This window comes from Artibeus jamaicensis, unplaced genomic scaffold (assembly GCF_021234435.1).
Source record: "Artibeus jamaicensis isolate MK-2021 breed Jamaican fruit bat unplaced genomic scaffold, CSHL_Jam_final contig_3173, whole genome shotgun sequence".
NCBI classification, from domain to species: domain Eukaryota; kingdom Metazoa; phylum Chordata; class Mammalia; order Chiroptera; family Phyllostomidae; genus Artibeus; species Artibeus jamaicensis.
Window position 1 is genome coordinate 88,998 of NW_026521737.1, and position 17,683 is coordinate 106,680.

Genomic DNA, 17,683 nt, shown 5'->3' on the forward strand with positions numbered 1-17,683 from the left:
ACTTTGAAGGGGACTGAGGTGTCATTGTCCTGTGTATAATGTTTCTTGTATCTTTTTCAGTAAATGTCTCTATTTTTTTATATTACATGGCTGGATACCTTCTGGACAGACTATCAACCATTTGGAACTGAAAGTTATTTCAAGGGCAAACTATGAAAATTACAACTTTATAAATGCCACAGAGGTTCATTCCAAGTGTTTGTTAGAATTCTTCATTTGAAACAAATAACTTATTATCCAGCTCACTGTTAAAACTCTAAAAACTAGTTCTACTTGTCCTCAAACTTTTTCTTTCATTATCAAAAGGAATAACCTAAAAGATAAAGTATCAGAAGAGTTTTTCCCAAAAACTTATGAAAAAAAATGAGCATTTTACTTCTGATGCAGTGAGAGAAGCATACTATTGATAGGCTGAAACAAAAAGGCTTTATTTATTTATTTTTTAAAAAATATTTTATTTATTTATCTTCAGAGGGGAAGGGAAGGAGAGAGGGAGAGAAACATCAATGTATGGTCGCCCTTTGTGCGTCCCCTGCTGGGAACTGGCCTGCAGGGAACCGGCCTGCAACCCCGGTATGTGCCCCGACTGGGAATCGAACCGCGATTGTCTGGTTCCCAGGCCCGCGCTCAATCCACTGAGCTACACCAGCCAGGGAAGGCTTTATTTTTTATTTTCAATGTTTTTATCTACTAAAAATGTCTTCAAAAGGGAATCAAGTGAATGTGAGACATGGAGAAATGCAGAAAAAAAGCAGAAATTAGGGAAGTAGAAAAAATGAACTATTATGAATAATTATATAATATGAGGGGAAGGAAAGAATGTAATTCGAAAGATTTTTCATATTAGTGGTGAAACAGTCACAGCTTTCAGAGAGAACCAGTTCTTGATGGAGCTCTGAAGGAGCATTGATGGTGAAAGTCATACTTGAAAACCTGGTGTTCTTGCACAGCCTCAGAATTTGAAAATGTTATATTATTTCACATAATATAATAATTTCCAATTTATACATTCAAGTTTCTTGAATGTATAAATTCATTTATGAATTTACACCACAGCAATCATTTATGTCTTTATTTTTCATGGTCTCTATTAAAAGGTAAGGCATGAGCCCTGGCTGGTGTGGCTCAATGGACTGAGCAACAGACTGTGAAGCAAAGGGTTGCTAGTTCGATTCCCAGTCAGGACACATGCCTGGGTTGCAGGCCAGGTCCCCAGTAGGGGGTGCACAAGAGGCAACCACACATTGATGTTTCTTCTTGCTTTCTTTCTCCCTTCCTTCCCTTCTTTCTAAAAATAAATAAATAAAAATCTCAAAAAAAAAAAAAAAAAAAAGAAGGGCATGGTAAAGGCATTCGTTAAATTATTTTTGACTGTTTTGTTACAATACCAGAAGCATATAATTACAAAATTTTCAATATTATTACTGCCAAATTTAAAAGTGTTAGTTAAAATCTACTACATATACAGTTTTACCAATATTATTTGCATGTTAAAAGGAACAATATTTAAAAAGCTAAATTAGTAGAAGGGTTTTAGGAGGCTGAATTGTCAGGAAGGTTTATTTCTATTTTGTATATTGATTAGCCACTGTGTGGCAGCAGGGAAGCAGAGACATTCCCAGTCCCCTCGAAGGGCTGGAGGAAACGACAGTGCAGACGGTAGGGGGTAGGGCACGTATTAGTTTTATTATGCTGACCTCTAACATTAAAAAACATACATCAAAAATAGTTGTTGACATTTTATCCTCATTCAAATTTGGGAAATCAAATAAACATGAATCAGGACATAATACATCTTTGAGAGTCAAATTTTCTAAAGAGAGAAAAAAACTGGACTGAAACTATTAAGTATTATCCATATAATTTTCTCAAAAAATTATAATGTTTGGTTTCATCTCATATTTACCATTACTGTGAGAGCAACTTATTATGAAAAAACACTTTAATGTACTTACAGTGTAGTCTCTTGTGACTAGTGACCTCAGATCACAGTAACACTGACTGCCTTTGAAATACAGCTGCTGGAATCAAGTGATCAAGTGAAGTTTCTGCATCACTTTGCTTTGCCATATACATAATATCTTCGTAATACAAAATAAAATGTAATAAAGTACTGCATGCTAATATAAAATAAAGTTAAAAAAAAAACAACTTACCGACATAATTTTATAATATCATATGCAGGTTCCATAAAACAGGGCTGGTTTTCAATTTTTCCTGCACACAGATTCAGAATTGTAAATATCTGTGCTATATCCCTTAGGGGCTTCAATATTTTTAGTTAAGAAATAAAATTAGTAATATTTTTATTAACATATTTTTAATTACTTCATTGTTGTTCAGTTATAGTTGTCTGCATTTTCTCCCCATTCCTCTCCATTATTAACATATTCTTTATAGCACTTATGCCAGGAAAATCTATAGAACTCCTATTTTGTTAGATGCGGTTTACACTATTTTAATTATACTAATTTTGAAGACTAACAGGGAAAAGTTAGAACTGTATTTTTAAAGAAATATTATTTAATTTTTGTCTTAGTAACCTCTTACTCAAAATATTTTTTTCTCCTCTCACAACACCTTTAGAATTTGATTATCAACTAGTATACCACAGAGTCAGTTGATCAATAACTTACAACTGGCAATGAGTAATAATACCACACTGAAAAAATTAACTTAATAGCTCAATCTTATCCTTCATATCCACCCACTCCTGCAAAACACCAACTGTTCTGGAATAAGCAACCCAAACCTACCTTATTTTTTCTTAGTCATTTTATTAATATTACTCAGATTCATTTTCTCATTTTTAAGGTTTAAAGTGATTGAGATTTTATTTCATTTAAAACTAGTATGAAAGCAAAATGTACCACCAGTAGGTGTGCAGGTAAAAGCACCTTTTTAATTTTACCTATTTAAAGAACCCAGTTGGTACATAAATAAATTTTGTATATTTTGTCTTACAGCCAAGGGAACAATGAGAGCTGTGACTTGTACTTCTTGGTTGAGTCCTATCACTTCTAGTCTCTTTGTAGGAGCTTCTTAGGAAAAGATGGGAGAGCTGGGTATGTCAGAAATACAAACCTCTGTTCAATTCCTAGAGAAATGACCAAGATACTTTTCTAACAAATGCTTGCTTGCTTTAAGTTTCATGACCTCTAAAGCCAGCCCACTAAAGACATTCAGAAACAGTCACTGCCTGTTCTTCAACCCAAAGAGAAAAAGTGATGATCAAAGGAGGGAAAGAAATCACTTGCTAGCAGACTTTCTTGGCTATCGGTGAATAGTTCTTGATATCCACAAACCCTCAGGTACCTGACTGACTCAACAAATTCATATAAAACAAGGCTAAAGTAAGGCAAGAAAACAGTTAAAATCACAAGGCACATTTCCCTGCCTATGCAACTCACAGTATTGTATGTTACCAGTCTGTGGCAAGATGACTACAGAAAGTGATGGTCTCCTGTGGCAGTTTTATTGCATTTTACAGTAGCACAGATATACAAAGGCTAGAACAACAACATAGCCACCCAACAACAATCTGGTTCTTAAGTGCCACAGTTCTGAGACACCTAAGTCTCCCCATGTTCTGGTCTGAGTGGTGTGTTTTCTAGGGATAATATATTTATGTAATATTTTACAGATTATTGAGCACTTGCGTATACATTATCTCTCATCTAGTCCTCCTTAACGACTCCACGAGGTGCTGTTGTCCCCATTTTATAAGGGCAGAGAAGTGGAGAAGCTTATGGACAGTCTAAAACGGAGGTAAATGGTGGAAACAACAGACCTGGCGGTCCTACCTATAGCCACGGTCTCTTTGAGTTTATAGCACTGGGATTATCTGTACAGGGTTAACTGCACTGAAGGGTTTTCTTCAATTTTATATTTTCTGATAAACAAAAAACATAGTTTTATAAAAAAACAAAAAATGTTAAATATTTGCTGTGGTAGACAGAATAACGGCATGCCCAAAGATGCCTGCAACCTCTTCCCCAGAACTGGTGAATGTTACCTTACAAGGCAAAGGGACTTTTCAGTAATTAAGTGAAAAACCTTAAAATGGGAAAGTTATCCTAGATTATCCAGGTAGGGCCCAAGTAATCACAGGGTCCTTACAAGGAAAAGAGACAGGCAGGAGAGCACCCGGGAGGAAACAAGGCAACGTGGCCACAGAGGCAGAGGTGGGGGTGATGACTCTGAGGGAGGGGCTGGGAGCCAAGGAGCACAGGCCGAAGAGGCGGGAGAGGCAAGGCAGTGGACAGTCCTGTAGAGCCTTCAAAAGGAAGGCTAACACCTTAACTTGAGCCCAGTGAGGCTGATTGTGGAATCTGACCTCCAGACCATGAAGCAAAAACTTAGGTTGTTTTAAGGTGCCCTGTGGTACCTTGTTACAGCAGCAATAGGAAACAAACACATTTTCTAATAAAAATTCTCCCATGTCAGGGGGTAAAGGATACAAATCCATTCTGATAATATTGCACCAGTTTCTTGACACATTTAACTTGTTTTTCTTCTAAATCATCCTAAAACAAATGATCTGTTTTAGTTTTTCTGTGCTAGTGTTGAGATTTTTAAAGTTTTCATTAATATAAAAAGAAAGTAGACATTAAAATTATCAAATTATAAAATGTTTCCTGAAACAGTGAAGGTAAAAATAAACTACCATTCAAATGTGGTTAGGAAACTGAAAATTAAAACTAGATTAACATAAGAGCAGTAATTGTTTCCAGAAATAATATTAGCAGCAGCTGAAGGATGCTGAGCGGTTCTCTACGCCACACACCAGTTAGGTACCATAGGTACATATCACGCCCCAAAACAACCCTATTAGAAAAGTACTGTTATCATCCCTGTTTTCCAAAATAAGAACCTCAAGCTGAAACACTAAGTAATTTGTTCAAAATCAGACAGATAGTGAGTGGTGGTGTTAGGAGTCAAATTTGGCAACCTGACTCCACAAACCATATTTTTAATCTCTAAAATATGCCCAGGGCACTGGTGCAAACCAAACAGCCTCAGCCAGTTAAAAGAGAACAAAACTATACACTGACATCTTTTCATGACCGCATCACTTCAGTCCTTTTAATCTTAAATAGTTCCTAAGACGCTGCGGCACTTTCTACACCTTTTTTCCCTATCCTTACTAACAACTAGTAGGGGCTCTATGTAGTCGAGTTTTCTTTTTATAAAAATGCACATATATGCACAATTAGAAATAACTTTCATAAAAAACACAGCCGGAAGAAGATAAATTCTTATAGTTATTACTTTTATGTGTTTCCTTCTTTCTATGTAAAAATGCAGAGATGAGAAAAAAAAAGGTTAAGACAATGACTAAAATTTTGTGCCTGCTAACCACAGGACACCGTTTTGTTCTGTTTTGTTCTGATCAGCTCTACCACTGCCCACGGCACCCCACTCAGTAAACGCACGTCCGTCGTCCAGTGGAAGCTCCAGGGGGTGTGCCGCGTTCAGGCTCTCAGTCAGTCCCTGGGTGGCGGCAGGGCTGCGGTGTGCGCGCGTACGTGCACGTGCATTTATCTTCCTTTTTCCCGATGCTCGGACTTTTAATTTGGAGACTCAATCTACAATAATTTTGTTTTCATTACATTCTATATGAGAATTCTCTCAAAATACCGTATGAGTAACTATGAGTGTATATATATATATATATATATATCCTTTTTTCATGTCAGAACAACTCAAGCAGGACATCAAGACACTTCTGCCCTCTCCCCCAACATCGTACTTGAACAAGCAAACACAGAGGCCAGATGGGCTCCTTCGGCTTCTACCCGCCATGGATTTGTCCATCTCACAAGCCTAAATCTACTCCCCTCTTCCACCCTCCCTGCCGGGTTAAATATGTTCACGCTAAATCTAAACAGTCCTTGAATATAAAACAGATACTACTTAAAATATTTTCAAGAGGAGAGAACTGAGACTTATTGGGGGACAATGCATGTGACCTTTACAGGCAATCACAGTTTATAAGTGACATAGCAGAGAAATTTTCTCTCAAAGCTTACTTTGCCGGTCTCTTCAAGCAGTTTGATGATACGATTTAGGTCCGTAGGCTTTAAAGCACCCTGAAAAACATACCGCTCTTAGTATTCTAAATAATGACAAATCAAGCAATTACATCAAGCACATGATTTTAATATGATATTCTTTATCCCTTGGCAATTTAAAACTATCTTATGACAAAAGGATAGTGAGGGGAGAATGACAAGCAGATGAGCCTTTATTGGAGTAAATAAATTTTGGAATTAAAAAAAAAACTCTCTTGAATTCTAGCATTATTTTATAATGTTAATATCTTTAAATTTCACTGGTCCCAAAAGGCCCAAGAGAGCATCTGGAATAATAGCACTTCCATGCTTTGGGGAAAAAAAGCTATCCTCTTCATACACATGACACATCTCATGCCTACACATCACAGTGAGTTCACCTGCGCAGGTGTACGCAGGGCTGACTTCTCAACTACAGGCAGAGGTCGCCTTCCTGAACTAAGTATCCCCTCTCAGTTGGTATCAGCATTCTTAGTCGTCCACCTTGCAAAACAGGAACCTCCGATTTCTATACATTTTACACCTTACATGTTTCTTGAGTCCATTCCATCTTACTGATTTGTTCAATTCTCACCTTTGCCCAGTTGCTTTCTTGCCTTCTCCCTGCCCCCACCTACTCCCCTACTTTTCAACATCACCCTCTACCTTGTGGTAAGGTCAATAACACTGAAATCCGAACAAAGCCAGTCAATGGCTCTCCATGAATGCCCCTCACCCACTCCTCTATTTCCATTCATGTTGTTACAGTCCTCTTCCACTCCTTGGTTAACCCCCGCATGTCGGTCCTTCGTGACACAGCTCAGTGTCACCTCCCCAAGGAATGAAAAAGGATAGAACAAATGTCCCTCCTCTGTGCTCCCACAGAGTGTATACATTACATCTGCTTCCAGGTACAGTTATAAGCACTTTCCATGTATTTACTCATTAAATTCTATGAGGTAGGTACTATTATTAACACCACCATTTTACAAAAGGCCTTGTATGCTATGTGAAGGATCTTCAGAAGCTCTTGAATGGTGTGAGGGACTGGACATGAGAACAGACAATGGCCAGGCTACATGACAGTAGAACTATGGCCCACAGCCTCTGCAGCAACCAACCTGGGGTGCCAAACCACAGTTTCTGCAGCATTTGGCTCAGAAAAGTCAGGATTTGGTTCATGCCATATTGCCTATTTTTTGCCCCCTCATTTGCCAATCAGGACCCAGAAAAAGCCAAATATGCTTCCCTATTCTATCATATAGAATGTCCTGCTTCTGGCTGGCTCACCTCTAGCTTCCCCAGGGCAACTACCGGAGCAAACTAGAAGCCTTCCCCTTTTTCACTACGAAACTTCCCTGCCTGTCTCTGCCAAATGCAAGTAAACCTGGCTGACACTCTTTCTAAGGACAAGCTTTGAATAAACAGCCTGTTTGTTCTCATTGGTGTGGTCATTTTTTTCCCACAGGCTTTAACCAGAGGAATGTAACAAAAAGGTAATTTTGTCTCTTGAGTGGGGACTGCACTGGAAAGGTCTAGACGGTGGGAGGAGAGCAGTCTGTGACTTCAGGCCTTGACTGCGGCAGAGGCAACTGGGATAGACAGACGACAGGGAACTGAATGAAAAACAACAAGGAGGTACCATGAGCAGGAACTGAGCGGTGATTAGGCTTGGTGGGAAAGAAGAAAGTAAAAAGTTGCGGGTGATTCCTGGGCCTGAGGAATTATATAAGCTGTGGGTAGATGAGATCATACAAGCAGAGTGTAGAAGCAAAGGAGAATATACATATGGAAATAGCAAAATAATTGCTGTTACTATCATAAGATGTTTATGGAGAAATTATAAAAACATTAACAAAACCTTTTAAGAACAAACATTTAATACACTGCTTTGAAGCAAATTAGACCTCCCCTTACTTCAAGTTACAGCATGAACTAATTTTCTCACTTTACCAAGGGACATTTCAAAAGGGAGAAAACTTGCTCATTTGATACTTAGTCATAGAGAAAGGAATTAACATTTACTGTGGTCCTAGCATTTTACATCTTAATTAATCCTCAAATGTACCGTACTAAGGTAGCATTATTGTATCTGCTGATGAAACTGGGGCCCTGAGACCTAACTTGTTAGAGTCACGGAGCTAGAAAGCTAGAAAATGCGCCAGCAGGTCAGTCTGGTACAGGAATGCTGGTTCTCTGCACCTTGGTTTTCTGCCTGACTCCTCAACTGACCACAGAGGTTATTGCAAACAATCAGTCCAAAACAGGGGTAGACAAGTTTAAAGTCATAGTCAACAGAATCTTGTAGACAGTGGCAGAGTATGACTGCTAGATTGTAGAGGTTCTCAGAAGTCTCTGAGGGACTATAAATTTGGGCAAGGAAGCTCAGCCATGATACATATGCAACTGAACTAATCACAATTTATTGTTTTTTTTTTACAAATATTTATTGAAAGCTTATACTGTGTCAGACATTGTTCTAGGTACTTAAAGATATGGTATTGAATCAAACAAAATTATGGGCATCTGCCCTGGCTAGTTTGGCTCAGCAGATTGAATGCTGGCCTGTGAACTACTGGGTCACTTGTTCGATTCCCAGTCAGGACACATGCCTGGGTTGCAGGCCAGGTCCCCAGTGGGGGCTGTGTGAGAGGCCACCACACACTGATGTTTCTCTCCCTCTCTGTCTCCCTCCCTTCCTCTCTCTCTAAAAATAAATAAAATCTCTAAGAAAAAAAGAAACAAGCCTAAAGAGGGTTTGTGTTAAACAAACAAAAAAAAACCAAACCTGTTTTCATAAAGAATTACCCGAGGCTATGTTCATTGACTTTAGGGGGTGGGACGGGGGAGTGAGGGAGCTAGAGAGATAGAGAGAGAGAGAGAGAGAGAGAAAGAAAATGAATGAGTCATTGATGTGAGACAGAAACACTGATCACTTGCCTTGCCTACACACACTGACTAAGGGACCAAGGATCGAACCTGCAATCTTTTGGTGCATGGGACAATGCTCCAAGCAACCAAGCCATCCGGGGAGGCAAAGTCAATGTTATGTAGTATGGTACAAGACGATAACACTCTGGAGAAGAGGGAGAAGTGCTAGGATGCTCGAGCAGTGGTCCTCAAAAGACTCACAGAGAGGATACTATTTAGTATCTCAGCAAAGTCTTTTTTTCAAATTTATTTTTATTAAAATGTTTTTCTTTTATTAAATCCAGAGAGAGGGGGAGGGAGGGAGAAAGAGGAAGAGAGAAACACTGCCCCATCTGGGGACTGAACCAGCAACCCCGGCACGAGCCCTGCCTGGTAACTGAACCTGTGCCCTATTAGTTTGTGGGAGGATGCCCAGCCAACTGAGCTGGCCAAGTTTTGAAGAGGGGAATGGAAAAAGCCATGACCATTAAGGGGAAAACTTCCAGCAAAGACCCTCAGGCAGACGCACACCCGGCATGGCTGAGGAGAAGCCAGGAGGACAGTGTGCCTGGAACACAGAAGCCTTTGTTAGCGACTCATAAGGACTGAAATTTCTACTCTGAGCTTAGAATTAAGGGGAAAAGAAGAAATAAGTATTAAAATATGTTTGCTATACTTAAGAAACCCAGATTCTAGTGGGAGAGACAAAACTTAAGACAAATGAAACAGCGGCCAACATAAAACAAGTGTTAATTAGGTGAGAAACTGAGCAACTGGGCCCTGGGAACAGGTCGGCTCCTGAGATGTGTGAGGGTGAAAATGAATGGGCAGCACTTCCTCCTGGGGGAGCACTTAATGTTGCAGAAGTCGGATCCGAAGGCAGGGCAAGGTTTCAGTTCAGAAAAGGGAGAGGGGAACTCATTCATTAGACATTCACCATCTCCTGCTGTGCACCAGGTGTGCGGGGTGTTGCTAGTGAACACTGGGGGAAATGGGGGACGCTACAGAAAAAAGCAACAAAGTTCCCGTCCTGAGAAGGCGGCACTAAGCAGAGCATATGTTACAGATAAAGCACGGATTATGCTTTAAAACCGCTAAAAACAGTGCAGAGAAGTGGAACAGAGGCACTTCAGGAAGGGCAGAGACCCTGATTATCACTTACTTCAGTGGCTCTGAGGCTAAACATCACCCGAGGAAGCTTTTTAAGAGCCCCGGGCTCTGCACTGGGGATGGGATTGAGTGAATCTGGGGCAGGGCCCATTGGTGTGCATGACAATGGTTTTTAGACACTCCTGGGATGACCATGATTGTCACTCAGGTTTGGGGACTGCTCATCTAGTACAGGCTCGTTTTATAGTGACAAGGAAAAAATTCTGAGATGTCCTAAATTAAGTACAGTGGGCAGAAGGATGGGGGAAGAGACACAGAGGTTAATCAGTTAACAACTGCAGTGCAAAACCAACAAAGGACTGCTTACATTCCTGAGTGTATGTTGAAACTCCGAATTAACTTCTGTTGCTGTGATTATCTGAAGAGAATAGCCAGGCACCACTGCCCACCTACAGGGAACTGCTCCTTGAGGCATGGAAAATGTAGCCCAGCCCCCAGTCGGAAAGGCCAGTGGGGAGCGAGGTCCAGCACATAGGACCCACGCCCACAGATAGGTTCTCTAGTGGGGAATCAGGTCTGTATTGTACATTGGCTGCTATGAGGCTTGCTTTTGCTATAACTCCCTCACCCTGAATTGAGACAACAAATGTTTACTGTGTATCTTTAAAGAAACTTCCTAAAATGTATGCTAAACCTCCCAAGGATGAGTGTAACCAGTTCAACCACTTTTCCCTTTTTTTTTAAAAATAAATTTATTTATTTATTTTTGAATTGATTATGCTGTTACAGTTGTTCTATTCCCCCCTTCATTCCCCTCCACCCTGCCCCCCCAACCCCACCATTACCCCCCTTTAGTTTATGTCCATGTGTCTCAAGTCCTTTAGATTCTGTATTTCCCATACTATTCTTGCCCCCCCCCATCTATTTTCTATCTACTGTCTATGCTACTTGTTTTCTGTACCTTCTCCCCCCGTCTCCTCCTCCCACTCCCCTGTTGCTAACCCTCCTTGAGATCTTCATTTCTATGTTTCCACTCCTGATCTAGCTGTCCTTTTAGTTTGCTTTCGTTTTAGGTGTGGTTGTTAATAACTGTGAGTTTGTTGTCCTTTCACTGTTCATGTTTCTTTAACTTCTTTTTCTTAGATAAGTCCCTTTAACATTTCATATAATAAGGGCTTGGTGATGATGAACTCCTTGAATTTGGTCTTATCTGAGAAGCACCTTATCTGTCCTTCCGTTCTAAATGAAAGTTTTGCTGGATAGAGCAATCTTGGTTGTAGGTCTTTAGATTTCATGACTTGGAATATTTCTTTCCAGCCCCTTCTTGCCTGTAAGGTCTCTTTTGAGAAATCTGCTGACAGTCTGATGGGGACTCCTTTGTAGGTGATTGTCCCCTTACCTCTTGCTGCTTCCAGGATTCTTTCCTTCATTTTAATTTTGGCTAATGTAATTATGATATGCTTTGGTGTGTTTCTTCTTGAGTCCAACTTTTTTGGTACTCTCTGGGCTTCTTGGATTTCTTGGAAGTCTATTTCCTTTGCCAGATTGGGGAAATTTTCTTTTATTATTTGTTCAAATAGTTTTTCCACTGGTGGTTGTGTCTTTCCCCCCTTCTGGTACCCCCTATAATTCGGATATTGGAGCGTTTATAGATGTCCTGGAGGTTCCTAAGCTTCTCCTCATTTTTCTGAATTCTTATTTCTTCATTCCTTTCTGTTTGATGATTTTTTTCTTCTTCCTTCTGGTCCACTCCATTGATTTGAGTCCCAGTTTTTTTTTCATCTCTATGGTTTTCCTGTGGAATTCCATTCATTTCCCTTAATTTAGCCTTCATATGTTTCTCTAATTTGTGGCTATAGTCCACCAGATCTGTGAGGAAGCTGATGACCAGTGTTTTAAACTGTGCGTCTGAGAGATTTGCTATTTCTTCGTCACTTAGATTTATCTCTGGGGCTTTGAGGTCTCCCTGCAACATTTTTGGTCTGTTCTGGTCCTTTAAGTGGGAGGAGCGGCGCCTTGGATTCCCAGGTCGCTGGGTTGTGACGCTGTATGTGGGGGCGTGGTCAGAGCGGGAAATGGCGCCGCCGCCGCCGCCGGTCCAAGCGCTCACTCCCTCACCCGCGTGCAACCAGGCAACCACAGTCAACTCGCTGCCACCGCCTCCCCACTGACTCCTCCGTAGTGGGCCGCTCCGTCGCTCACTAGGTCCAATCCTGGGTTTGGAACCCGTGCAACTGGATTCGCGCGTCTGGATTCCGCGCCCCGGTCGATCGAGCCCTCCTTTGTAACTCCTCACCCGACGCCGGTTTCGCCCCTTACTGGTCGGGCCGAAGAATTTGTTGTTAGCGGACTTCCGAAAAGTTCAGTTTTTCGTGTTCTGGTTGTGTTTTCTGATGCTAATATTTAGTTGTCCCTAAACTTGGTTGTGTGAGGAGGCACGGCACATCCACCTTAAACCTCCATCTTGGCAGAAGTCCACACTTTTCCCTTTGCATTTGCAAATATCCTCCTTCTTTGATGTAATCAGCAACATCCTCTCCTTTGTTTTCTGTAAAAGGTAACCACCTAAAGTGAACCTGTGCATAGTAAATGAGGACCATCCTCGATGTAATGATGTAATGTGCTCAGAAAAGCCATAAACGCCTGGGCAAGGTCCAGCTCTCTCTCACTTAGAGAGCAGCTGTGCTGTCCCTTTCTCCACAGGACTTCTGTAGCCCGTGTGAATTTGTTCATCGCAGCCACAACACACGGACCCTGCGGGCCAGAGTCCACATCCCCCACCAGGAGACTCTGCTTCTTGCTTGCACTGAACTTCCTCAACTGTTGCCTACAACCAATCCAAAGGAACAAACACTCTCTACTATGGACTATGAACCTCTCCCAGACTAACCCCATGTCACCCTCTCCCACCCACTTTATCTACAGCCAGCGGAAACTGACTTCCATCTTTCCTCCCCCTACCGGATGTGTGGAAAAGCCCATCAACTCCAGGAAGGCGGACACGTTGTCTCTCCATCTAGCCCTGCTGCTGTTCAGACTTCATGCCCCACAACCTGGTGCTTTTCTGGCTAGCATGTGGCTCAATCAACTCTTTCTTTTGGAAATACCTTCAGCCCTGAGAGCTTTGTGCAACAATAGAAAAGGCAATAGGCCTAGAGAGGTTAAGTGATTTGGTGAACGTAATAGCATTAGATGAGGTAGGCAATAAGGAGTTAATGTGGAATCCTGAAAGAAATGGGGGTGGGACTCGGAGGAATGAGGATGACAGAGTGGTGTCTGTGGACAACAGACCGGGCAAAGGAACGAGAGCAAACCCAAGAGCTGACTCGAAGGATGAGACGTGGATCCGGGACTGACTGTGGCACTGTGGTGACAAGGAAGGACAAACAGCTGCATTTTTTTCACATCTTCACTGGAGGCCATACAAGGAAGGAGAACAAAGAGTTGTTTGTTTTTTTCTTTTCTTTTAAATTCTCACTCAAGGATTTATTGATTTTAAAGGGAGAGGGAGGAAGTGGAGAGATCAACGTGAAAGAGACACATGTATCAGGTGCCTTCTGTAGGTGCCTCGACCGGGGATCATACCAGGGGTCACACCTGCAACCTAGGTATGTGACTTCTGGTGTACAGGAAGAGCTCCAAACAAGGGAGCCACCTGGGCACACGTAGGTTTTTTTTTTAAGATTATATTTATTTATTTTTAGAGAGAAGGGAAGGGAGGGAGAAAGAGAGGGAAAGAAAGAGCAATGTGTGATTGCCTCTCATGTGTCCCCTACTGAGGACCCAGCTTGCAACCCAGGCATGTGTCCTGACTGGGAATAAAACCGGCGACCCTTTGCTTTGCAGACCCATGCTTAATCCACTGAGCTATACCAGCCAGGGCCAAGTGGTTCTTTTAAAGCCCCATTTGGTACCCCTCCTCCCTTTTTTTTTTTTACCATATCATCTGACCTCCAAGGGACGGTTGGGATTTTGTGTTATTGTTTATTTTGTTTTATAATCTGCATACATATGAAACTATCTCCTACAGCTTCCCAGGAGTTAGTTGTGAAACTCTGCAGCACTGTTCCTATCACATACTGCAGCTGTAATGCACTACACATGGGGTCCTCTAATCAGTTACAACTGTATCACCTCCAATCCTGTTAGAAAAGCAGAATCCGGAGCTCTACTCCAGAATCGAAATCTGAATTTTAATAAGATCCCCAGATGCTTCAAACGTACATTAAAATTTGAGAAGCTGCTCTAAAGGGTTTCTGATTCTTTAGAATAAGAGGAACAACATTAAAACACATAGGAAGTAGGTAGAGGGTAAACATCCGGGGATTGCAAGTCCATGGTGGAGCCGGGCTTAATGACCTGAGGTAGAACCCACACCCTCACTTTTGGACAGGCCAAGGAGGAGCTGCAAATGTGGAATGGTTTGAAAGGACTGAAAACATTTAGATTTCCAAGAGTATTTTCTCTACTGGCTTGAGGCGGAGGTTATCATTTTAATGATAGCTAAAAGCAGTAGAGGCCACTCCGAGTAAAGAAATCAAGTAACTCTCAATTGACTAATCGTTGGGGTCCCCCTTTGTAAAAGCAACAACAAACAAAACCCAAGAAGGCTAAGTGATCATTTCTACCAGCTCTAAGTTTTTATTCTATTTCATTTGTTTTGGTAGATACTTTTCCTTTAGTACCTTATAAAATGTTAATTCTCCTAATGTACTTATTGTTAAACAATAGTTTTTCAGGTTTTCTGAAAGATTTATTGAGCCACATGCTCGGCCACAAAAAGACCAGATCCTGAGGAAGAAAGTCTAAACCATCAGCAGCAGCACCAGGTAGGAAAGAAAACATGTCCACCATCCTGGAACTGACGGGAGCTTTTAAACATATTTGGAGAAGAAAGATGTAAGTAGTTCTGAAAGAATTTACACTGGCTACAGAGAAAGGCGTGGGGAAAAGGCAAAGTGGGGTCAGTTCTATGACAGGTGCACAGTCTGTAGGCAGGAAATTTGACAACTGTAACGAACGACAGTCTTGAAGCTCATGCATATGCAGGATATGGTGGGCCTAGCTCTAGGTGCCTGGAGGTTGGCTCCCAGCTCCAACATGCATTCAGGATGTGAGCAGTCTTTTGTTAGTTGGCCCACAGCTGCTAATTGCTTCCCTAGTGCTTCTTCTCTCACACCCAGCCTCATGTAATTTAATGCAGGGCATCTCAGAATTTTTCTCTTGTCATTATTAACAAGGTAGAAACTTTAATGAATACAAATTGATTTCTTTTTGGAAGAGAATCCTAGGCCCCAGAAGGAGAGGTAGTATTGAAAGAAAAGGAAATCAAACGAAAAAAAAAGGAGGGAAGAAAATACACACACATATATACAAAAGCATATTTGCTTTGCTTTACTTGATATGTTGTGGACTATTTTGGCCATGGCCTATTGAAAGTACTTCCTTTTTGACCCATGCTTGCCTGTGTCGTATCTCCTTCTCCCCACTGGCCCACTCGCCTTTACACCAAGTAAAGGAAGAATGAATGAGAACCGTTAAGATACAAAATCCACCCAGTGTTGCCACATGCATGGGAGAACAGTGGTAGTGTTGAGCTCCTTGCAGCCTTGGTAATGGGGCTGCTGTTCCTCAAAGTCCTTCTTTGGAGAACACGTCCACAAAACTGATGATGTAAATTCTCCTTGTTCCTACCTGTGCAAAAATGCTGTTGCTCCACAGGTTACTATGCAAACGTCTGACTCACTGAACCCCACTGGGGTGCCAGTGGGGGGCCCTGCCAGGCACCGCCCACCAGGCAAATCTCCAAAGACAGAGTTTGGAGGAAAAGAAAGGAATTTTTTTATTTAATGGAAAATTTCTGCCTAAAATATCTGGGTAACAAAAGTAAAGAAAAAGTCAGAATATGACATCGTAAATAGCTATTTAAATATTTGTCAATACAGTTACTACATAGGTTCAGGAACTGAACAGAAATCTGTTCACAGTGCTGATTGTTATCACCAAGGTCTTTGGAAATAACAGGAAGTTTCTGCCTCAAAGCCTGTTCCCTCTAAGACACCCAAAGAAAAATCATCCTGTCACCCCCTGCCAGCTCAGTTCAAGGTTGTGCCAGGAACCTCTTTTCGCACGCAAAAGTACCATAAACACAGGCAGCTTATCTGGTCTCCAGCTGCTGTCCAGCTTCAGGCTCTTTTGGAGTCTGAGCCCCCAGGCCTCTCCTCACACACCTGGAGGGGGTCGCTGGCCACCACTGACCCACCCCACCCCCACATTGGAAGGGGAAAGAACCAACAGCATTTTTGCTTCCCTGTGCATTCCATTTCAAAAGTCCTCTCCTGAAAAGTCAGTGGGAGTGTCCAGCCTTCCCACCAATGAGGGCCAGTGTCAGCTCTATTCGCCTCTCTTCTAGCCCCATGTTCAGCCAGGGGCCATCACACATGCACAGTTCAAACCCCCCATTTCCAGGGGTATGTCCCCCTTTTATATGAGCATCCTCAGAGCGCTCAACCCTATTATCACAGTAGAACTGGTCCCCAGTCAACTGGCCACTCCCAAGGAATTCTCCAAAGCTCCAGCATGTTGACTCAAGAGACAGGGTTCCTTACCCAGTGTGAGACTTCTGAAGTCTCAACAGTAATTCCCACAGTGGCCCCATGTCATTAGTGTGAACAGCCAGAGCAGGATTCCTCCACAGAATTCACATTTTAAGGCTTGATCAGGGCTCTCCGGGGAGGAGCAATGGAACCCTAGCATGGAACAAACGACTTGGAATGCTGAAACACCCAGCCACGGTGGAGATCCACACAAGCCCTCAGAAGTTGAATTTCTCAACAGACCAGCTTGGAAAAATTAATTTTGTATAACAAAAATAAATTCAAAACCAAACACAAGCACCATAAAATAAATCAATGGCAAGTACCATATGATTTCACTTACATGTGGAATCTAATGAGCCAAATTCACAAACAAAATAGAAACAGACTCGGAGATAGAGAAAACAGTGAGAACTGTCATAGGAGAGGGGGGCTATGGGGCTGGGTGAAAAGGGATTATGCAAAAAAACCAAGAAATAAAAAAACCCCTCAGACACAGTCAACAGTGTGGTGATTACCAGAGGGAAAGGGGGTGGGGGGGACAGAAGAGGGTAAAGAGGGTTGATAAATGGTGACAGAAGAAGACAACTTGGGATGGTGAACATACAATACATTATATGTGCAATAGAACTGCACCTGATGACGTGCAATAGAATTGTGCACCTGAAACCTATATAATTGTATTAACCAATGTCACCCCAGTAGATTCAATGCAAAACCAATGAAATAAAAAGAGAAAAACAAAAATCAATTCTATTCTCTGCTAATTTTCTCTGACCTACCCCATAATCAGCTTCAAATTTCATATAAAAATGATGCTTTGTTTCTAATTTTAACACCATTTCCTCCACTCTGTGTACAGGTTTTAGTAAGCAACAAATTTAAACATGATACACTTTATATGCCTCATTAAAAACATCATTATGTAAACAGGACCTACATACAAAAGCACAGTGCAAACAAGTTGGCCAAATTCAGATTTTCGCTAAGAATGTTTTCTTCTTCGACACCCTT

The 17,683-nt window shown here is 41.6% G+C and overlaps 1 protein-coding gene across 3 annotated transcripts in view; it reads right to left on the bottom strand.

Annotated features, from left to right (window-relative positions):
- CFAP69 (cilia and flagella associated protein 69) overlaps nucleotides 1-17,683 on the bottom strand; it is a 69,840-nt gene that overhangs the window by 50,010 nt on the left and 2,147 nt on the right. For 2 of the 3 annotated variants that reach the window (XM_037152538.2, XM_037152529.2), the window contains exons 2-4: nucleotides 6,033-6,092; nucleotides 4,461-4,526; nucleotides 2,157-2,266 (exon numbers count right to left, since the gene is read on the bottom strand). In XM_037152538.2, the coding sequence (XP_037008433.2) occupies nucleotides 2,157-2,266; nucleotides 4,461-4,526; nucleotides 6,033-6,092 (236 nt within the window). The remainder of the gene's footprint in view (nucleotides 1-2,156; nucleotides 2,267-4,460; nucleotides 4,527-6,032; nucleotides 6,093-17,683) is intronic. The other variant, XM_037152517.2, reaches the window with a different exon arrangement.